Source organism: Eutrigla gurnardus (assembly GCF_963514095.1).
Source record: "Eutrigla gurnardus genome assembly, chromosome: 14".
Classification (NCBI taxonomy): Eukaryota; Metazoa; Chordata; class Actinopteri; order Perciformes; family Triglidae; genus Eutrigla; species Eutrigla gurnardus.
In genome coordinates this window covers 13,810,303-13,833,765 of record NC_139937.1, presented here as the reverse complement: position 1 = coordinate 13,833,765, position 23,463 = coordinate 13,810,303, and the positions used below count along the sequence as shown (strand labels likewise).

Below are 23,463 nucleotides of genomic sequence, written 5' to 3'. Positions count from 1 at the left end.
GCCTGGAGTTTACACTGTTTAGTAAACGCAGACAGGAAATCATTATATTAGCTTTGGCAAAGTATCTCAGCAGTCCACACAGTTAAAAAACAAATCAATAACTCCAAGACAAACACAACAAGGTCTCACATTGGAACACAACACTGGTACAGTCAGTAGCAGAATCCAGACTGTACAGGTAAGCACAACACGACGGTACAGGGACATCTAGAGAGTACGTTAAACACAGCTGCAACAGAGGGAGGGTTCACGGAGCACACACAAGCTTAGCCTCCAGTAAACCCAGCCAGCCGCCATTGCAGACAGGGTTTGGGCCTTCAGAGTAAGGTGCAGCTCAACCAGCGCACCCAGTCTGAAAGGCTTAAACCCGCACATTTGGGGTACAGACCTTCACAAGGCTCTGTTCCTGCGTCTCCATCTTCTGAGAGAGAAAAATGGAAAAGGAACCGAGCAGAGATGGTTACGGATGGAAGGCAAAAAGTAGTGCAACATAAAACAACACAAGACAAATCCTTGCATATAAGATTTGATCTATAGCTTATACTGAAGGATTCCATCAGCAAATATACGAAAAATCCTTCAGTCAAAAGTGTGAGTCAGCAGCTGCTGTAAAAACCAAAAGCTCTCGCTCAGCCGCAATCACTTTGGTAACCGAATCAAATCTATATCATTACGAGGTGCTGAACAGAGACGCAGACTCGTCTTTACATCCCGTCACAGACAGTGACCCTGCAACACAAATAGAGAACAACCGGGCGACTTACTTCTTTCTTTCCCCGTGGGCGGAAGCTGCGGGAGTTGCCGTCCTCGTCTATTGGACATGGGGGTACTGGTGGGACTGGTCTGGACCGATCCACTACGAGGATGCGCCCTACATGACAAAGAGTAGTGGGGGAGGGGAGGGGGGTGAGAGGCAAATTAGGATCTGATGGTGGATGAAGGGCAGGGACCCACATCACAGGGTGAAAATGAATTCTAATGATACAAGTTTAATAATTTAGCATATGTTGTCTGATGTTTGTCACTGTCTCAATTAGAGATAATCAGTGACAGCAAAATTGTCACTAAGCTCACCTGAGAGATCATTGTATATTATTTTTTTATTTAAAGCTGACTTTTCTCTGTGACAGAAGTAGTAGTGGTGGTATAGCTCCATGTAAAGACTTTACATTGTTCACATCTTTTTGCGTCACTTTGTCAAGAAGACTTCCTGATTATTTTGAAATCTACAAACTGTCTTGGAGCTTCCAAATATAAAACCAATGCACACAGCGATGAGGTTTGGCACATGGCATGGGGGGTGGAGGGGTACATCAACAGTTGGGAACTGAGCTGCAATAAAAAAAGAATGCCAGGTGTGAATCGCATGTACGGTCGACTCATCGAGCTGCAAGGAGAGAAGAGTTCAATGCGGAAAAAAACAGCAGACCAGTGCGACCATGCGTTCAGACTGTCCCCAAAAGGCCTCAACTCAAAACGAAAAAGAAGAACAGAACAGAATGCCATCACAGGGTAAACGGCATCAGTTGATGTTAGTAATGAGATCAAAGGAAAACAGTCGGCCCATCACTGCTATACTCACGCAAGCGTATGAGCAGTGTGTTCCAAATTAAAAACATCGGCACGCCATCTAACGGTGTCGGGACAGTCGTGCCTGGAACTGGTGTAAAGAAAACACAGCACCGGTGCTTTTTGGGGACAAAACAGAAAGGGGGGGCTAGGTGGGTGGGTGGTGGTGGTGGTGGGGGGGTGTAGTCGTGAGGGGGAGGTGGGTGGGGAGTGACGTGAAGTGAGGCAGGGAAGCAGGGTATTGGGAGGGTGGGAAGGAGGGAGGTGGGTGTTATGTGGTTTTTTTCAGGCTCATTCTGTGAGTTAGTCAGGCTCGGGGTGGGTGGGAGCTCATGGGACGGGGTCTGAACTGGTTCTACAAAAGGTTCTAGTAATGCAAACATTTAGCAGAGGTAGAGCTGCTCTGGGGTAAAGATAATCTCATTGGTCGATTTAAAAACCTCACTGAGAGAGCCGTTAGTAGCTAGTAGCTGGACTTGTAGCTTTAGCAAGAAAAAACAAATGCAAAACCATGAGAATATTAAATACATTTTTTTTAATGTGGCAGGCTACCTAGCTTATCTAAATAGACTAATATGAAGCTATTTGGTAGCTAAGCTAGGTAGCTAGCCCAGTAGCTAGTCCAACTATCAAACCTCTATAAGACCTCTGTATGACTTCATTGCATATTCCCAGTTAGCAGCATACTATTGGCCTTAATACATTCATTGGGCTTTAATCTAATAAAGTTACTGTGTTTTTTCTGTCTACGTATTGATGTTTTAAGCTTATGTTTAAATGATCACTCCTTCCAGAGTAGCTATGCCTCAGGGAAATGATTGTACAACTAAAACTCCAGTCTGCTTCTGTGTTAAGATGGTTAGCGTCTCTGATCTGGGTCACACCTCGTCAAGGCAGGTGAGGGGGGGGCGGACCGCCCAGATGGCAGAGACGGCATGGACCTCATGAGCGAAGCGTCGTGGGGGCGTTCAGTGGAGCGCGAGCGGGATGTGGGGCGCTCTATAGTGGGCCGCTGGTCTGCAGAGCGGGACCTGCTGTGATACTCGTGTCTATCCATGGCTCCGTGGTTCCTACAGAGGTTATTGAGAGATAGGCAGGCACTCAGTGGGGCCCAGGCAGGGCAGGGACAGTATGCTGGCAGGGTGGACAGTATGGAGGGCAAAGAAACTGGCAGCACCCTCAAAACCCCTCCAAAGTGCATGTGTTAAAGTAACATACCCGTTTGGTTTCCTGCATGTTTTAACCCATTTACCACAAATTACATACTTTACATCACGGACCATTTTCCTATTGTTATTTCACTACACAATGTTTAAATCTATCTGCAGTTTTCATGATATTTACCACCATGAACTACCAAACACATCTCCATAAGCTGATTTTTGTGCTGTATTGAAATTAATGTGTGTCAATAGTGCATGTAAAGTAGCAAACACATTTCAAAATGACCCTACAGCCTGTTCTGGAATCAGGTCTATCGTAATGTCAAGTATATATTTGCATATATATTTGTAGTAATTGACTAAAACAAGCAAAAGTGACAAAATGAAATTATTCTTGGACAACAAAAGACACCACTTAAAAATGGCTAGGTGGGCCCTGTGTGGTTCGTGGTCCCTGTAGTGAATTAACAGTCAGTCTGGTTGTGCAGAACTGTGTCATGTGTTTGAGGTAAAGTGAGATGTGAGGGGGGAAGTGAAGTGCATCTAAACATTGCTTTTGGCATGTCTGTTATTTCCTGAAAAAATGCCCAGCCATCGTAAGTACTTTTGGCACAGTGAGGATGAAGGCAAATCGTTGTTGATCTGAAGAGCTGGAGGGGAAAAAAGCAGGTGAGGTCTTTCAACTCGGATAATCACTGACATGGCACATTGATATTGTTTAACTTTGCAGGGAGAAAAGAAGAAGTGTAAAACATTTTCATAAAACATTGAACTTATAACAAAAAAAGGGAAGAAAATATTCAACTTGGCTTTTGGACACGAGTTGTCACAACAGAGGTTAAGCGCATGCAAGTTGAAATGTGTGAATCTTACACAGATTCCACAGTTTAACGGTATTAAACGAAGCTAAATTTGTATTCTAAAGCGCAGGTGACGGGTCGATTTCAATACAAACAGGTGGGAGCTGCTTCTAACAAGGAAAATAGACACCAAAAGAAATCAGAACTTTGTTCAATATCTTTAAAAATATGGAAGATATTTAGAATCACTTCAATCATTTGAATTTGAGTTCTTGTAGTCTTGTAGTGTCTGTAACCTTTTGCAGTATGAAACATTGTCCAGTAGAGGAGAAGGCCGAAGCCTCATCAGTCAGTGACCTTAAGTAGCCTTTAACATCTTTATCGACAGTCATTTACAGCGACGGTGAGCATAATCATAATCATCAGCGGACTCTCATTGTGAGGTTGTTATGGCCGGGGATTTACGGATCGTATGAAGGTTATATCTGTTGCAAATCAAACTTCTCATCAGGTGTAATTTGATGGACGTAGCCAGGATATAAACATACTGCACTTTGGAATAGTATCGCTCACTACACTCTCCAACATATCCACTTTCTTGGAAAAGCTGCTGTGTTGATGCGTATACGCTGCAGGTTTTGTCCCACTCAAGGTACACTCTGGGGGCGAAGCACTTAAACAACAGAACCGTGGAAAACATTGTCCCGTGTTCTGAGGGGAAATCACCTGAACTAAGACACTTGCCAAAAGGCTCAAACTCCACTAATGCTCTTCTTTTCCTCTTCCATTTGCCTTTTTGTTTCCTTACTCTGCCCTCGTTTCTTTTCAGCTCTCAGCGTTGCCGTTACTCTGCCCGGGTGCAGACAGAAACAAACGATCTGGATGAAGGGAGGAGGGGAAATCTATTCTATTCCTCTGTGGATGACAGTGAGACGCTACCTACTTCCCTTGCTCTGTCGGTCCAGACAAAAAGGAAGAAGACGGAGGGCTCTCGTTAATGGCTATCTAGGCTATAGGCTGAGCCTGAAGTCGAGCCAAGCTGGGCCTCGGGGGAAACTTTGTGACACTTTAATAAAGTCACTCAGGCTCTCAGGCTGGGTTCTGAGGACTCATCACCCCCCTCCTCCCCCATGGAGAGGAGAGAAATGGCACAAACGTCACGTATTTCCTGACTGAAAGCCAGATGGCAGCGAACGCTAGATTGAAGACGGGGAGTTCTTTCTTCTTATAGGACGCTGGCGTGTGTCCTGGAGATGGATGGATGGGTGTCAGCAGGCTTTTTTTCTATGGGTGCTTGGAACGGCCCGGCAGCCCATTCTGGCCAAACGCAAGAAGCCAAAGGGCAAACACAGAATTTACAGAACTACTGTGCAGCCCAGAGCGATGCATCAGCGATGCCGTTATATACGGGAGCAAGAAGCAGCTGCCAATAGCATGTTCAAAAAAAAGGACGACACTAATATTCACAAACACCACTGAGCAACATACTGCTGTTGGTATAATGTGCACGGGTACATAGACAAGGACAGAGACAGTCGGGTGGCCAGCACTTTACTCAACAGCCAGTATGCATAGAGCTGGCAATCGGGAACACAAATAGCTCTGAGCCTCGGCATACAGAGGCAGTTGCGTATTATTATTATTTTAACATTTTACGCAACTTCAGAGCTGTGATGACGCTTTTCGCAAAAAAACGATATCGAGACAGGATACCAATTTTCTGTCATCACATGCACGTTCACGGGTAGATCAAAGACGGACGGAGGGACAACTTGAGGATACCACAAGGAGGCAGATGCACAGTCGCAGCAGCCGTGCATGTCAATACCTCTCGTAGTCATAGTCGGAGGAGTAGGCGCCCTCAGAATGGGCGCGGGCCATCCTAGTGGACCGCAGTAACCTGACCGCTTCCTCTCGGCAGATTGGGTACACGCGATGGTTGCGGCTGGCGGGAAAATATCACAACTGGTCAGCATGGAACTTTTTTTTTTTTTCCCCAGTAAAAAATGAAAAGAAAAAATAAGCAGAAGAAAACCTTTTTGTATTCAAGTCGTTCTCATCTCATCCTAACATACTCTACACTATGAATGAATCAACATGCGGGAGAAAGCACCTCTGCTGGACAAAACTTCACAACCATAACACACTTATCCATGTTCAGTATTGCCATAACGACCCTTTTTGGTGCTCACCTAGGAATCACACTTGCTCAAATGGTAAAGATCTTTTTGAGGCAGAATGAACGGAATGCTTTACATGAGAATGACTGAGATGGTGAAAAGAGAGAATAAGCAATGCTGACACTGGATGGATGAGTGTATGGTCACTCGTTTCCTCAATATACTACACGACTGAAAGACACAACGCAGTACGTTTATATATATTTGATCTTTTGCAGAAGAAATATATACTTCACACTGATGTCACTGATAGCGGCGTGGTCATATGAAACAGCCTCTTCAGTGCATCCAAAAACTGCGTTGTGTGTAGACATACAGTGATAGAATGCATGCCGTCGCGTCAGTGCCCTGTGTTCGAACACCCGAGTTCCTCGAGTAAAGAAAAGGGGGGGTTGCGGGTGTGGAGTTGAGGGGGTGTTGGGCTGGAAAAGGTGCAGAGAGATGGGGCTTCATGCGTGCTGCAGGTGGAAGTCTACCTGGGGTCCTTTTGAGGATCGTCAACAGGCTGAGTATGTCTGGTTCGAGGTAGGGTGAGAAAATGGCTGCGACCACATGGAGGGAGGAGAGAAGACAGAGATGGATCTGAGATGGCGCCGAGGAAGAAGCAGAGGAGGAGGAGGAGGAAAGGAGAGACAGAGAGAGAAAGGATTGGAGATAGACAGAATCACAGGCAGACAGATGGAGGGGTGAGGAAACCGAGGCAGAGAGAGACTTCTCAAGAACGAGGATGTGAAGAGCCAGAGAAGGCTCATAGGAAAGGTTGATGTAACAGTTTCAAAGAGGGGGGGGGGGGGGGACAGACGAGGAAGATAAGAGATGCCGAGGAGATGTCTTCCTCTGCATTTTACCACGCAGGCGGATGAAAGTGGTACGCCGAACACACCGGAGGGAAAGGACAGAACAGCATCACCTAAACCTGGCTGGTGTCACTTCTACTGAACCATTCAAACGACTGAAGACCATGCACATTACAGGAGACAGTTCAAAACGTAGGAAAACACAAAATAGCAGCCTACAGAAATTCTAGAGTAGATTTTATACATATATATATATATATATATATATATATATATATTATCCAAGCTCTGGTGCAATTCCAAATTCTTCATGACTCATTTCCTGTGTCATTTTCAACTGTTTTCAATAAATAACCGGACGTCGTTAATTAAAGCAGCTGAAATAGACTCAAGTGAGCACCGTCCCAGACAATTTGGATAAGTGCATTTTCCTGCGTCTGACACTGATTTAGGCGAAGCCTCAGAAATATCAAATAAAGTTAATTGGACGGGGGGGAAGTAGCTGCGGCCTGGCACTGCCAAGGCTATGATTGGACTCTTGGAGCAACATTTTCCCAACCCTCGCAGAGAATAAGTGCTGATGGAGGATAACTGACCACTTCCCCTTGACCACCTTTTTCCATAAAGATAGTGAGATACATGCAAATAAATGTATACTGTGCTGGCTCCAGAGGTTTCCTGCATAATTTTAGCCGCCTGAATCTAAGATGGAAAAACCGGATTGTTAATTACTTCTCTTGCGCAGTGCGGTCTTACGTATTGTGTGTATGTCGGACTTGAACTGAGATACAACTTTAAGGATCATACTGTTTATTGGCTATTTGCTGTGTTGGTTTGTTTTCCCCATAACATTCCTCTTTTGGAGGTTTGGAATAACGTTTGTACCCACGATGAGAGGAAGATAGTAACAAGTACTAGAAATATTATGGTCAAATATTTTGAAGGAATGAAGGATGTTGCTCTTTAAAAGCAGGAATATAAGAGAGATTAAAAGTACCTACACACAACATGAGTTCCCAGAGAGTTTAAGGCAAACGGCATCATGTATGCGTGCACAAACACCTCGATGTCTCCACTTGTGCTCGTCAGCATCTGATCCATGCATGCCGGCGATCGTACATGCATCCACTGTCAGGTGAGTAGTTATCTTTGGACGCATTGTGGTGGTCGACTCTAGTATGTACTGGGAAGGTATGAGGTCAAAGACATAAAGTGGGCTGGATCACAACTGTAGTTTCCACATACTGCCCCCTATTGGCCAGAGGTAACCGCAAAATACATTGCATCCTATAACCATGCAGGGGTAAGGTGGTATCGGGAAGGCAGTATGATCCCTAATCACTATGGATCCCTAAGAATGGAAATAAAGACATCCTCTTTCAACATATAAAAATAAAATATCAACAGGTGGTGTAAATGCATCCATATTTAAAACAAAAACAAAAGACAGCGTCCACCCAGAAATCCAGCCCAGCAGCTGACTGAGCATTCATTACCTGGAGGGTGGGGGAACGCTGGGAGATCGCGACCGCGCCCGGTTAATATCAGCCGACCGAGAGCAGTGGTTAGACGACATCACCTGCTCGGGGACCGACAACGTGGAGCTCTGGAAGTCTCTGCCGTTCGGCCGGTAGTCTGCAAAGACATGGACGGACAAAGGAAGGGAGGAATGGAGGGAAAAGATTAAGAGTTAAGAGGAAGAGGGTGTCAGATGGTTCTCTATTAATATTCCGACACCAAAAAAATACTGCAGTCATGTGTTTTCATTTCCAAGACAAATAGTCACACTAAATGTCTACCCATAACACCTTGTGTGTTCTCTGTATTTCTGAGCGAGTGCAGCAAATGATGAAGAAAAACGATGACAGCTGATGATGCAGATCTTGTTTCACCGTTCTAATAACTGAGGAGAAACCGAGGAAACTTTATAAAACTTGTGCTAAATGCTAATCTGCTCAGGCGCAGCTTTTTCTTTTTCCTTTATGCTGAGTCTCTACATTCCCAAAAAATGAGAACTAAGTTTCAATAAAGGTGGAATTCGTCTGCTGTGTTAACATTGTGCATTAAACATGAATATAGCCCTTTAAAAATATCTGAAACATTATAATGAATTTTCTCTGCGAGGCTGATTGGTCCATTGAACTTGAAAGAGTTCATTAACCGATAATCAGACATGGCTAGCAGCCACGGTTGAGGTCAATGCTTAGCACTATTAAAGATGATTGATATTCAATAGAGTGTATAGCCGATTAAAATGAGTTAAAGAAAAACCCTTAATCAAAAGTTGGAAAAGAAGGAAAGTTATGAAAGATTGGAAGTAACGATGGAGACATGTTGATTTTGACTTGAGGAAGTTTGACATAAATATGGTAAGAGATTCTTTTTTTAATGTGTATAATAGTTAAAATACATCAAACTGAATAATCCATCCTCATTACAAGTGCATGCAAGACAAAGTATTACATTCTGGATGGTACATAGCTACATACTGTAATTATTTTACATTTCTAAAGAGCAACTCTTACACAGAGCCTCCTGCAGCTCGGTTAAATGACACCTAGAGCCCGTTAAGCAGACATAAAGAGGATAACCTCTCCTGACAATGAATAGGATTTAACAAGAGGAGTGGGACACATCAGAGCAAAAGTACGGACCAGGACTGAGGGTCAAAGCAAGACTGAATGTACTGTTAAAAACTATTCTATTGCATCAAAAGAGTCCAAAACCATAACCTGTGGAGTAATTACTCGTGTACTTTTCTTCCCTATTATGTTGTCAGCAGTTTAAAGGGACAGTTCACCCTAAAATACCCTTCCTTCTACGCGATGATACGATTTGTGGTGTAGTTTGGTAGAAATTGTCCAAAATTAAAGAACTGGGTTATAAGTGAATGTATGTTTTGGCCTTTAAGACGAGGTAGACATCTCTGCGACCGACGTCTCCAACACTCAGCAACTCACCGCCAATGTCGCCTGGATGACAACGGGATAAGCTGAGCCGTGGTGGACCCTGTGTAAAGAGGAGGGTGCGACCGGAGCTGAGCGGAGGGGTATTCCCTTCACTGTGAATGGAGTGAAGGTGACTGCCTGGCATGGTGAGGCAGCGAGGGCCTGATGAGAATGTTAAAGAGGCTGGACCGGAGGGGGGGATTTCCCTCCGCTACAGTATCATCAGCGAGCCCCGGCTGACGCTAACGACGTCTGTCTGTCTGACAGGCGTTTGCTACGGTAACTGGATCTCTGCTCTTGGTCACACGAACGCTCCCTTCTCTTCTTCTCTGTGGCCTCTACCAGCTAATAGGGATGTGAACCATTACCACACGCTAAATCAACAGTGCGGGCGGGCTTTCTCCATCCCGCCATCTACCAGCAGCTTTACGCAAACAAGGGCGGCGCAATTTATCTGGTCTTTGTGTGAAAGGAGAAACAAGAAAGACGATTTTAATTGAAAGAGGAAAGCAAAGAGGATACTGCTGTCAAAACGATCCTTTTCAGGAGAACACAAAATGTTTTTTCGACCTATCAGCATAATTTCCTTCGAGGGTGATATCTTATGTGGGCAATTTTCGACTATTTCGGTCTTTCTTCCTGCCTTTTCCTCTCTCTCTCTCTCTGGCTGGTAACAGCAGAGCAGAGCTGCCCTTTTCTGGTGTGCAGCGTGGGCGTGCTGCTGGAGCCTCGGTGAGTACAGCAGAACAGCAGCTAGCAGTGCAGAGGCAGACAAAATCTCCGGGCTCCCTCACTGTGCTGCTGCTGCTGCTGCTGGGCTGCAGCATTTCACTCTGCTAATGTGATATATAACAGTATTGAAAGCTGTTCCAAGGCCAGGAAGCATTTTGACAGATGGCGGCATATAGGTGGTTTGTTCAAAATCAGATAAAAAAATAAAAAAAACCTCCAGACCTGCTGTTGACCATGTTGTTTTTCCGGTTTCATTCCCATGCACTCAAAAGTCTTATTAATATGACCTTAATATATTACCTGTTATTACACCGACACCGTCTTCACAATCGTAGTCTGAGATCTCACTGTCACTTATCCTCTGGGATCCTTGGAAATGAAGTGAAAGAGAGGATGTGGGGAAACACAGGAGAGACAAGAGGGAAAAGTCATTCTCATTCTCTGGTTTATATATTCACCTATGGGTTTCTGTGTTGTGACTATAATCTTTCGCTTCACGGCTCCGTTTCAACAACAAAAAAACAGCATCTCTCTCTCCATCTGAACTGTGGCACTTTTAAGTGACACATTCAATCAGTCATGCTGGGAGAAGTGATGTGGCCTTACAGCTCTCTTTCTTCATTTTTCCCAGTAGCCTTATTGGCACTCCCTGTACCCTCTCTTTAAAGTATGACCCCCTCCCTGAAGCCCCCCCCCCCCCCTGTTCAGTCAACTTAAATCAACTGGACAAGTGTGCTCTATCAGAAATGACAAGCGCTGCACTCTGGCAGCGCCGCTCCCAACCTCTCATCTCAGTTGGCTGGAGACTTTTTACAGCTGTCAGCTCTTTCACCTCACACTTACACAAACGGCCAGAAAATCATCCTGGTGGGGGGAAGCGAGCGGGCCGTAAGTGTCTCAGAACAGCGAATCAGTCCTGCGTTACACTACAGTACGGTCATCTAAACCAGCATCTGGTCACTGAATGTAATACTGGTGAGAGAAGGGCCATAACATGAAGTGTTTTGGGGTTTTCAACTAGAGGGAATACAATACTGGCAAAATAATGTATTGTGCATAAAGATAGTAATGTTTTGTTTCTCTAACTAAATACACCACCACCGTCGTGAAAGATTAACAATAGTAAGCAAAAGTATGACACCAGCAACAAACATATTCACATTCAAGACAAACAAATACAAGCAAAGTAGAAATGGGCTGCAAAGTTTGACAAAAAAAACATTTAGTGCATTCTTAAAAAGGGGAAACATTGGTAATGGGCAAAATAATAAAACGATATAAAGCATTACAGAGGAAAAGCAAAAATCAAAGTACATCGTCTCTGCCAGGACTGGCAGATAGCCTGGTTTTTTTTTGGAACATCACGTTTTTGCAGGATATGGTTTCGGGTTGCAGGATGGGATTGTGAGATATTTTCACAGGTGAGTACACAGAGAGGGAGAGACCACTGTGTCCTAAATCTCTGTTTCCCTGGAGCATGCACGTGTCAGATACCCTGAGTGGATTTCAAGCGAGCGCTGTAAAATTTAAACCAGCTCCCCCTCCACTGAACTCCAGGTAAGGCAGCAGAGACGTGCACCCTTCGTGGGATAAAAAGGGGTTTGGAGAATCGGGGGCACACGGACACATCTTTGCAAAAGACAGGAGAGAACACTCAGACGCTCCATAGAGCAGCACTACCTGCGAGTGCAGGGGGGCCTTTACCTGAGTTGTATGAATATGAGCCTTTGTCTGTGAAAGCAGAAGCAGTGAGGTTGATGTGACATGCATGACAAAGACAAAATATGCATAGACTACATCGGCTGTTTAAGCCTTTAAAAACTAAGGCAGGAACAGAAAACCACCGGGACCAGAGGTGTATGTGGACCTTATTTATAATGAGATCTACTATATTAAGACACATAGCTTGATCATTTACTTTTGGCTTTATGCTGACTTTGTTCCACATTGTTCCTTGCACGCCAGCTCTGGTAACAAAGCCCATGTTGGCTAAAGACAAAGACAATGTCCGTAGTCCCATCAAACAAAAAGAGGGATTTTTTTTTTTACATTGGGGGTTTATGCTGCCAAACTATCACTACATGCCATATCAGATAAAAAAACAGAAGGGAGGATCCTGCCCCTTCAATTATTCCTTTAATTGATCTAATTTGGCCCCATATTTGCTTTACTTACTTTGTACAACTGCTGACAAGATAAGATAATTCAAAATGTACTAGCCACACGAGATATAATGTCTTGTCTTTGGTCTTAGTGAGGGAATTTGACTCATTTGCATGCAGTTTGTAAATGTCAAGTCCCAACTGTAGTTATGCCTTATGCAATCATTTGGAGATATCTGTGTGTCGGTGACAGAGGGGTTACGTACTCTGGAGCCGCCGTGTCGGACTCTCTCCGTGGAGCTGCCTGCGCTGTGTGTTCGGGGAGGCACGTGGGAGCGGAATGGAGGAAACGTCGTGGGTTTGTAGCTTGTACCAGTGCGGCTCGTCGTCCAGAAGAGCCGTCTCCAGCTCGATGAGGATCTAGAAAACGCCACAGTCAAAAATGTCTTCAATGATGAAATCACAGCAACACACAAGCTCCTTATCCACGTAGGACAAGGAGGACTGGACCACCAAAACATTGTAAAGACTTTTATTAAGGGCATGACCCCATTCAAGAGGATTAGATGAGCGTGTGAGTGTCCCTGATGGGTGGGGGTTTGGTTTTCTCACCTCTCCCAGGAACTCGCTCTCCTCCTCCCTCACCCTGGCTTGGTCCCACAACGTGATCTCCAGCATGCGCTCCCGAAACTCCCGCCGGTGCACCGGCGAATACATAAAGGTCTGGTTCCATTTGGGCTCTAAGGATTTCTTTACCGTTTTTGTTCTCCTCTTGCTTTTGTCGCTGGAGGAACAATAATTCAAACTGTTTTTATTTACAACCATGATAGGGGAGAGCCACGAATACAACAGATCAATAGCACGACACAGCACGGAGCACATCACCGCGGCATGCTGACGATGACAGTGAGAAGACAGGATGGTGATAAATGGCAACTTCCTGCGTTCTTCGTCAGTGCATTAAGAGAGAATTGCTTAACAAGATGCAAAACTGCACTGAATGGCCAACAAAGTAATTAGACACATCCACATTTAATATCCTACAGCCTTTCCTGACACTGATGGCTAAAAACAGCAACATCACATCATTATTGCAAAACACAGAATCAAATTTCTCAGTTTGACCTACTAATGGCCAGTGTGATGTGACGTTAAATGAGTGGGATGGCTAAAATGTTGAGGGTGACTGTTTCTTTCTACTCTTACCTTCTATCAGGGAGGAAGTAGATTTTGACGTAAGGGTTCCTGGGCCGGCCGTCTTCCCTGGGTGGCAGGTCTTTGGCGCCTAGGATGGTGACAATTAGCTGATGGCCCACTTTGTCATACCACAGTTTGACCTGCAGGGGCAGAGCAGAAACAACGTCTGAGACACTGATGGGGGCCAACGGGAATCACAACACACAGAGGGACTAATGCAGGAGAAGACAACTACCTCAAATTGGAAATGTATTCCATGAGTATTTGTGTCGTGTTTTATTGAGACCTATCTCATTCCAACAGTTTTTGACTACAGCATAGTCTTCCCCTGTATTTACCCTTTGGGAAAAGAAGGAATATGTCGATCTGCTAAGATGATTTCAGGTCACATGCTTATTAGTGCTTAAAGAGATAGTTCACATTTTTTAAGTGGGGTTGTATGAGGTACTTGTTTGTAGTGTATTACTGACAGTAGATGCCCCCAATTTAGAGGAACAGACAGGAGTATCTGCAACACTGTGGATGGGGGCAGCAAAGCATATTTTGGACCCCTAAAAAAAAGGTGTACCTAAAAAAACTGTAAAAAGGTGTATGATATACATATAAAGATATAATAATTGCACCAATTTAACTTTCCGTCAGACGGCTCCTTCCGAGGGGAACTGAAGCCATAATATCCATGCTCTCTTCAAAGCCGCCATGCTTTATTGATAAGAACAGTCATTTTACCTAGCAGAACACAGTTTCTTGTTTACTGCTGTCTCTTTGGTGAATCCAAACTAAGTCGTTAAAGGGCCCCTCCCCTTCCAAGCGTGTCAGAGAACTACGGATGCCTTCGGGTCACATTAAAATGCAATAGGCCCTCTGGAGAGCCTGTGGTTGGTTGGTAGGTAGGTTGGTTGGTTCTGGGTCACTGTAGGAACATGGCGGTGCAATATAGTGCACTCTCATTCTAAGCTAATGAAACAGATTTTCCTGCCTGTTTCTCCAAACCGGGATGTGCCGACTACGATCTACTGTCGGTAAAACACTGACTAAGTGTATCTATAAGTACCTGATACAACCCTACTTCAAGAAATCCAAACCATCCCTTTATTAAAACATGGACTTACAGTATAAATGTTAATATGGTATGATAACGTTAAAAATGTCAAAAGTAGATCATAAAATCTGAGTGGGGTTTTCGTCTCGATGGTTAAAGAGACCCTGTCTCATCTTTTCATAAAAAGATGTGTTTTTGTGCATGGTGCTATTAAATATATGTGGGTTTCTGTTGTAAAATGTATGTGTTTATGTTTGTCATTAAAAAACTTCCCCTGCAGGGACGAATAAAGCACGTTGAATGGAACTGAATGCATTAGGCCCAAATGCCATTTCGGCTGAAGTGGATTGAAGTGAAATGCTAAAGGCAACATGTTCTAAACTTAACAGTGCGCTCTGTTGAAATGATGCCGTCTGCCAGTGATAATGTTGTCTCTAATAATGTTCTCTCAGATAATCAATGGGCATTGATATGGAGAAATCAATCATGCTGTTGCAAGAGGAATCAAAGACAGTTCACACTAAGAGGGAAGTATGGACTCCAAAAATAAAAAAAGACACTTAGAAGAAGAAAAAACTCCAACTGAGGCCTCATAGAAGGTAGATGGAATGAGAAATAAAACTTCTAAGCTCTTGTCCATACTTCTTTGAAAAATATGATAATGGAAAGGGTCTGCACCATTTAAAACTACCAGCTACACATGCAGCAACGCACGAAAGAGCATTCAAGACAAGTCCGTAGATTTCATGTAGGTGAAAACAGACAGCAGAGGGCTTATGGGAAAACAAATTGTACCAGATAAGCTAGAAATCTGTAGCCCACCAAATACCAGGTAATACAAAATGTTTGTGTGTGTCAATTGGTCGAATATTTCTGAAAAAGATTCACTTTGGAATCAAATTTCAATTATATCACGAGTGATGAGATACATGTGGTTCAATGACTTTACGTGTGTATCAAATAATTAATCGAGTGTAAGAAGCTTTTCCAAGAGTACATACAAGAAAACACACACACAAATAAAAAACCTACTTATTGACCTCCGTTCACTCCCCATATCATATGTTCAGACCCCTCTAAATTTGAAAACTCACATCTGCATGCTTGATGCTTAGTATGCATAATAACAATATTCCTGCATCGGCTCCATATAAAGCTTGTTGATGGAAAAATCGAGTTTTAACATTCAAAGCTATTTGAATCAAAATACAGATCTACACAAAGTAATTCTACTCTGTAATTAATCAACAACCGGAGAACAGACGAGATGGAAGATTTAAAAAAAAGGTACTCGGAGTGAAGGAAAACCTTCTATTTGGGAGGTACAATTTGCTTAAACTCTCATCTGGAAAGGAAAATAGCTTTCCAGCACAGGGCGGCGAACTTGGTGTCTTTTCGTGGCAACATGAAACTGCAGACCCGCCAATTCACTTCAACTCGCACGTGGAGGGGTTCTCCTGCAGATGCGTGTCGGGTTAGAGTTATCCAGGCCTGGGTTCATGCCACACTGAAGCTGAAAACAACCCAAGTCCTCTGTACGGAGAAAGTTCAGGGAGACACCCTCCTGCTTTGCCAACGATCCAAACGTGTATGATACAAAGTAGGGTCAGATACAAGTGTCGAACCAGGCAACGGAAGAGTGTCTCTTTAAACGTGTTCGGATTAGTTGAGCATGCATAACCTAGGGAGAATGAGGTGAATGGGTTAAAATGAGTCATAACTCTCATCGTTACAGTGATACCAAGAAATCAAACTGAAGAGGAAAAAAAATGGCACAATGCACTGCACTGAGGGGAAACTCGGAGCTGCCGTTTCCCCCGCAAATGCATTATTCCAAGGTATGGAAACAGTCAACAGTCAATGAGCAAAGACCAGATAGAGATTGTGGCCTTCAGACGGGGCCCATTACCTGGACCCTAGGGGTAAAAGGCGTTGTTCTTCTACTAAGGCTTTGGCTCTGGATAGGCAAAATTAAACAGCAAAAAAAAAAAAGAAAAGAAAATGCAATAAAACCAGAACCCCACAAAACAACAAGGAAAACTCACAATACACTCTAAACAACAACAGACGTTTGTAGATTCAGATGGGCAACTCAGTTCATTCTTATTTCACTCACATGTTTTTCCACTGCTTTTCTGATTCCTTGTCCCTGACCTTCTTTGCACTGTTCCACGTGTTATCATCAATGCCTCACGACCATATCTCTATTTCTCCTCTGCTTCAAAGCTTACAGTGACGTCACAGTGACGTTAAAACCTTGTTGTCCCTGAAAACGCAAATTAAACCCGGGCTCCAAAAATATCATACCTAACTTCTCACCGGGTGCTGCAGATCTCATTGGCTTTATCCGACGAGCTGAATTGTTTCACTAATCACTTGTTTTTGGATTTCAAGGCCAGGTGGTGCCATAGAGGTATAGAGCATTAAGAAGTATCTGGGCAGAATTCAGTGCTCGTTTTTAATTAGCGGTGTTAAAGGTGTCAAGTCTTTTTATGCTACAATCTACTACAGCGATTGTGAGTCAGACATTCTCCTGATATGCCAAATCTTTAAAAAGCTACTCAAAAAGGATACAATTTGAAGATTGTGAAGATTGGCAATGGTATCAACATGTCCTGGAGGTGTTATATAGATGCTATTTCCCTGCTGGACCCTAAATTGTAGAGTTGATTTATCTCCTGCTTTAATGCAGCCTTTTACCCATTTACCCCAGGAGGGTTTTTACACTAGATAATGGACAACACACACAGTAACCTGATCTACAATCCAGTGCTGGGTTGGTAAAGGGCCAGCTGAACAGGCAGCGTGAGAAGAAGCTGCGCCTGCGAGCCCAAAAACGGTTTGAATTTAAACTCTGCGCTGCGTTATAAATGCAGTTTAGTAGTACGTTCCAAAATGTAGTTCGACACCCATCTCACTCAGAAGTTTTCCACCGGTCATCAAAGCAGTTTTAACAGAAGGATTACACATGTGGTCCATGCCGAGGTCGCTTACTGAGAGCTGTCCTGACAGGTACTGGGGGGCGTCCCTCAGCATGCTGGGACTCATGGGGGATGTGACGGAGATGGACGGGCGATCCATCTTCTGAGACTCAAAAGAACTCGAACCTGACAGGGCAGAGACGACGCAGTCAGATTATTTAGTAGCGAGGTGGGTTTGGGGTGACATCGAGAGATCAAAACGAGAGGGGGGGGGGGGGGGGTAACACGGACAAGAGGAGAGACAGAAAGAGGGCAAGAGAGCACGCCATGAGAGAGACGGAGATGCAGAGAGGCAGAGTGACAGAGGCGACTCTCATTTCCTTCACTTGATGTTTCTAGGCTGATTAATAGGATAAAATGGGGTAATGAAATGGGCTAAAGATTCTGACAAGACTCACTTGATTCCAGTTGTGCATGTGTGCTGTCTGGTATCCTTGGAATATCTCTGGGGGGGAAAAAAATAAAAGGAAAGAAAGAGCGTGAGTTTGTGAGACGGGAGAGAGGGAGGGGATGGAAAGGATCAATTTGAGCTAATGCTGACTGCACTGTGCTCTAATGACCGTAAGCACCGCATTAGTCTTCATTCAGCCAGCCGCTCCCTCAGCGCACAAAGCAGGTCAGATATAGGATTACAAAGCAAAGGTGCCACAACGTCCCTCGTTTGAACACAATTGGAGGGGAGCGTACAAGAGGCAGGCTCTCGTTCAAAATAAAAAAAGACAGCACCATTCGTTTAGTAACACATTCATTCTGTGAGAGCATAAGCTATGTTTCTGCTCATATCAAGCTTTTAAAAAAAAAACAAGCATTAAATAGACTGAATGACATTTAATTTGATTAATAAATGCATCCTCTCAAACAGATTGTTCTTTTTTCATGGTCAGAAGGTCCTCAAAGTTATTCCAGTATTCAACTGCTGAGAGGTAGTCAGGTAGACCTCATTCTGACATCTTTACTGATTGGAAATAATGATGATTTAAACCATTCTTTAACAGAGATAAATATCCCTAATGTGTTAACATCCTATTGCAGTATATCTGAATGACATCAGCTGACAGGAAGTAAACGTGAACCCAAGCTGGTCTAAAAACTACTCCGTGCCTGCTGTTAAAGTTAAAGTTAAATTCTCTAATGAACCATTCCTCGTGTCGAACGCCTCGGTTTGCTGCTCGGTGTCGTCCACGCCGCCAACCCAGCTGTCTTGTCAGGATCACAGTGTGTGTGCGTGAGACGGCGACCGTGAGCTCTCACCCTATAGGCCGTGAGACCACCAGCTCCACCTGCGGCTCAGGCTTGGATTCTAGAATGATATTGTAAACTTCTTTAAATGTGGCTCCTTGTAAAAGCTTCCCATTCCACTCCAGCACCTGGTCACCTGCAAAAACACCAAGATAATAAATACACACATCATTATAGAGCAGATTCTACCAAATCCACTGATTGAGTTTCTATAGACTGTAGGTTGTGTGTGTGTGTGTGTGTGTGTGTGTGTGTGTGTGTGTGTGTGTGTGTGTGTGTGTGTGTGTGTGTGTGTGTGTGTGTGTGTGTGTGTGTGTGTTTAATACCTGGTCTGAGGTGCCCAACAGTGTCTGCTAGACTTCCTTTCCTCACTTTAGTGATAAAAGCACAAAGTCTACCAGATTCTGTCATCTTGCCTCCCACCACCTGTAGAAGAAGCACAGAGGTGACCGTGTTAGCACTGAAGTACTCGTGTTAGCCTTAGCTCTTCATGACAGAACCTATGAAGACACATCACGTGCAGAAGAAGAAGACGGACTCAAAGTATCTTGTTGATGTCATGGTTTTTAAGCTTTTGCCTGTGAGGTATGAATCCTCAGTAAAAGCACTAAGGAGAGGGTCAATGCTAAAAGTGCCTCTCTGTTTTTGTTTTTTCTCATGCTTTCTCCCCCTGGGACACACTCTGGTGCTGCTCTGTGGTTCTGTAACAGCACAGGCCCGTTGGCTAGAGCTGTACTGTACAGTCCTGAGCTGCTGTACTCCACTACGCTCAGCTTACATGGGCATCATACAAATAAAAATCCCTCTTAATGGCAGCTGAATGCCAACATACAAAGGAGCTTAGCGAAGTCTGCTAAATGAAATAGCTTTATGTAACAGGCAGGAGCCAGAGAAAAAGGCTCGCAGAGGAGAAGGGAGAGGGAGGGAGGGGAGGGAGAGATGGACAGTGAGGGCGAGGCTGGCAGCCTGACTGATGGACTGACTGGCTGGACTGCCGAGTTGGCTGGCTGCTGCTGAGCCGACACAAACGCACAGAGGCACTGAGCAGACACAAACATGCCATTTCAGGAGGCTCATTCAATCAGTAATGATTTTTCCCCATCTTGCCGCTCTCTGTTCTCTCCCTCCATGTCCCAGCATGCTCCTCTGGATGCCGGCTGCTTAGCTTTCTTTCTTTAAACCAGTGTCCACCGCCTACAGGTAGGCAGCAGTGAAAAAGGGAATGGAAACCTACGGAAACGTTGTAACGCCACTGCAGTAACAAACTGACTAAAAAGGGTAAAATCGTGTGAAGCCAGGATATGACCTAGAGGGTTACACGGCATCAGATGGATGAGAAAAACACACACAGCCACCATAGGATTTAAATATTTTAGGGAATATGCTATTATATATATAAACATAAACAATGCATTAACTCTGCAAAGCAAATAATATTCCAACCGTCAAATTTGGGCGGTTGACAACACTGACATAACTTGCCGAATGCAGTTCATTAAAGTGGTTCAATGAGAGGCGAGTACAGAAAATTACACAGCTCAATATCAAACGCCGCTCATTAATATTCATCAGGAACATAATCAAGTCTTTAATGAATATTAATACAGAGTAGCACTATATGATGAAATCAATAAAGTGGAACTCACAGCTGAAAAGGTATTAAAGTGTATGTTAACATTACCGACACAGACTGTCACCCGGTGTATTAACATTACCCAGAATTCCTGGGTGATCAACTGACGGCTATAACCAACATTTGTGTCGTAGACGCGAAAACGTGCATGTTTAATGTCGTGTGCACCCACGTGGACGGACGCTCACCTTCAGACCAAGCAGAGCTCCTGAGTCTCGAGGCACGCTTCCGTCTTTCATGCGCTTGTTGAGCAAAATACGCCCTATTAGGCGATCCCCATCTTTGGACGGCTGCCACGTCACTGGGTGCTACAAGGTCAGAGCAACACACCTATTGTTTAACAACACATCCGCTCGAAATTCAATTACGTTAGAGCAAAACACACTGTTCATAGTGAAAAGGGGGCACGTGGGAAAGTATTTATTCACACGGGGGAGAAAGTTCACACAAACTCTGTTCCCTCATCAATACCGTTTTTTTTTTAAATAGCAACATCCTCGATTATTTTAAATTAAATTCCTAACTTTATCACGGACAAAAAGTTGTTGATGAAAAATAACACCTAACACAGCGGTGCTGGGTGTTCTTTCCAGAGCTTGTGTGAACCTGCCAGTGTGAGGGGCGGAGTGAGCTTCATGCAGTGCCCCATGCAGAGTAAAGCAAGCAGCCCCCCCCAACACTCCTCCTCAAACCAGCTCTTCAAAACCGGAGCAGGAAGACCGGAGTCTTCACCACACACAGACACATCAAACCGCCATCGAGTGGAGTAGTGAGGAGAAAAAGCAGACAGCGAAAAAAAAGGGGGGTGGGGAGGAAGGAGGAGGGGGGAGGGGAGGTCATCCATGATACCAGAACAAATGAGGTAGACCATGATCAAAAAGTATGAAGTATGAAAAATAAACCGCGTAGAATAAAGCCATGAGACACAGATAGGGTGAAATCACAGACGCGCAGTGGAAGGGGAAAAAAGAAAAACATATGTTTTCATTTTTTATGTGCAAAAGAAATCCAGTCTTCCCTGTTTTGTGTGCTTACAATCATTTGGTTTTTTTTTTGTTTTGTAAGAAGTGAGTGGAAAGTTGGACAGGGGAGCGGGTTCTGTCTGGACCGGGTGCTGTGTGGGGGGGTGGGGCAGCAGTGTGAGAGGGACGGGCCTGAGTCAAAGGTGTTTCCTACGGCGCTAAACAGGACCGCTGCAGAGCAAGAACACAACATACGGAGGAGAACGAGCATGCAACTAGGAGAGACCCACATTCCCGTGTGGCATGACAAACAGAGAGGTTTGTGTGTCAATGCTCTTCTTTTACAACTAATAGTGTTTCTGGTTGGGGAGCAAAAAACAGCAAGTACAGGTAGCAAGCAAAGAGGGTGCCCCCCTAAAGAGTTTTTTTTTCGGCAACACCGAGCAAGGTGGAGCCAAAAGTAACCGAAAAAAACAAACAAACAAACAAAAAAAAAAGGAACGTAATCGCAAGAGAAATCAAATTGAATACAAATAAAATCCAAAAAACAAACATCTCACCTATGTACACTGAGTGACAGAGAGCAAACAAAGACTGGATGGGAAGGTCATAAATAATAAGAATAATAACAAAATGCAGGCTGGATTGTCTCAGTACCTTCTCACTATGGCTATGCTCCTCGTTTAGGGTAGTGCTACTGCACGTATCAACTCCCGAGTCTTTAACCTGCGGTTCACACCATGCCAAGTCCTCTTCAAATGAGTGTCCCCCAAAGCGCACCATTTTCTTTTGTCTCTCAGATAAGGTGTGTGTCGGCTCGGACATAAATGTCTGCTCAATAGTTTTTCTTTTTCCCCTTTGACTGTCCCCTACAGGTGTGGGATAAAACAGAAAGAAAAACAGAAAAACAACATGCAAAGGTGTAAATAAAACGAAGGAAACATGAAATGACAAAAGACTCTTGGAGAAAGGGGGCGGGGACGGGGGGAGGAGAGAGACAGAGAGAGATGGGGGTTAAGGGACAAGGGGGCGGGGGGGTCAAGGCAGGGCTCCACATGTCTCACCAAAGACATTGGGGAGGCCTCGCTGCTATGCCAAGACGCATGGTCCCACCAATGGCCATCCAAATCTCCTGTAAGGTGGGGGGGAAAGGGCACACATACACGAGAGAGGACAGCGAGAGGGACCAGTGAGGACACCACGGACAACAGCAGACAGTAAGAGTCGGACTAACACACACGTAATACACACACAGTGCTAGACGAGACAACCACGCATCCATCTGCACACACACACACACACACGTCTCACATTCTGCTCAAACTCAAAGGTTGGTCATCGTGTGCAACTCTAAATCCCTGTGGAGAAAGACAGATGCAGCTCAGGTAATAATGCATAATGGAATGTGACTATAGATGGAGGATGGAGGTACAAACAATCTGAAAACAGGGTTAATGATTCAACTATTTGAATGCGGCTCTCTGAAGTGTTTAACTGGGATTCAGATTGCAGGGCCACGCAGCCTTAACTGACCTCAATCTAAAGTGCACCGGGGAGAGCTTTTAGAGATGCGGCTCTGATTACAACTCCGGTAGTAGCACCAGCGGACACACAGCCTTGAGAAACACAGGCTGGGAGAGGGGCTAGAATGGTTTTTACAGAGATGGAGGTTTCTGGGACATTTCTTTGAACATTTCTTTATTATTTTCTGATGGAGGGTTCGAGAGGAACTGATGGTGAGGAGTGGGACTCGAGACAAGAGGGCCGATCAGGACCTATAACCCTATCTCTTGCTGCAGACGGGACGCTACTGTCAAAACAAACACATCTCAACTCGCTGCGAGTACTCGTACTGGTGGAAAGCTACGGATGCAAAACGGACCCTTTTGTTTTCTCCACCAAGTGGATGCACAGAGAGATGAAGCTTTCAATTTGATTGAGAGGCTTTAAAATATAAGCTAATTAGAAAGAGTGAAACATATTGAATCTGAAGGTGGTGCTAAGACTCCCAACAGAGAGTAGTGATGGAGGTAAAGAGGACTGAACGTCGAGGCTTTGGGATGAAAGGGGGAAATAATTTCAGTTGTCTGATGATGAAACTGGTCAGTTCTTTGCCCT

General features: G+C 44.4%; 1 protein-coding gene across 20 annotated transcripts in view; it reads right to left on the bottom strand.

Annotated features, from left to right (window-relative positions):
- rims2a (regulating synaptic membrane exocytosis 2a) overlaps positions 1-23,463 on the bottom strand; it is a gene marked incomplete at its 5' end in the record, with an annotated part of 127,899 nt that overhangs the window by 37,425 nt on the left and 67,011 nt on the right. For 3 of the 20 annotated variants that reach the window (XM_084026305.1, XM_084026302.1, XM_084026307.1), the window contains 15 exons: positions 765-871; positions 2,454-2,639; positions 5,361-5,477; positions 8,006-8,144; positions 10,490-10,558; positions 12,558-12,711; positions 12,904-13,096; positions 13,498-13,628; positions 16,440-16,487; positions 17,525-17,637; positions 17,910-17,956; positions 18,763-18,886; positions 19,077-19,176; positions 20,572-20,691; positions 22,003-22,214. In XM_084026305.1, the coding sequence (XP_083882431.1) occupies positions 765-871; positions 2,454-2,639; positions 5,361-5,477; positions 8,006-8,144; positions 10,490-10,558; positions 12,558-12,711; positions 12,904-13,096; positions 13,498-13,628; positions 16,440-16,487; positions 17,525-17,637; positions 17,910-17,956; positions 18,763-18,886; positions 19,077-19,176; positions 20,572-20,691; positions 22,003-22,214 (1,860 nt within the window). Of the gene's footprint in view, positions 1-764; positions 872-2,453; positions 2,640-5,360; positions 5,478-6,188; positions 6,255-8,005; positions 8,145-10,489; positions 10,559-11,893; positions 11,921-12,557; positions 12,712-12,903; positions 13,097-13,497; positions 13,629-16,439; positions 16,488-17,524; positions 17,638-17,909; positions 17,957-18,762; positions 18,887-19,076; positions 19,177-20,571; positions 20,692-22,002; positions 22,215-22,409; positions 22,478-23,463 lie in introns of all 20 variants that reach the window. The other 17 variants (XM_084026301.1, XM_084026293.1, XM_084026304.1 and 14 more) reach the window with 13 other exon arrangements.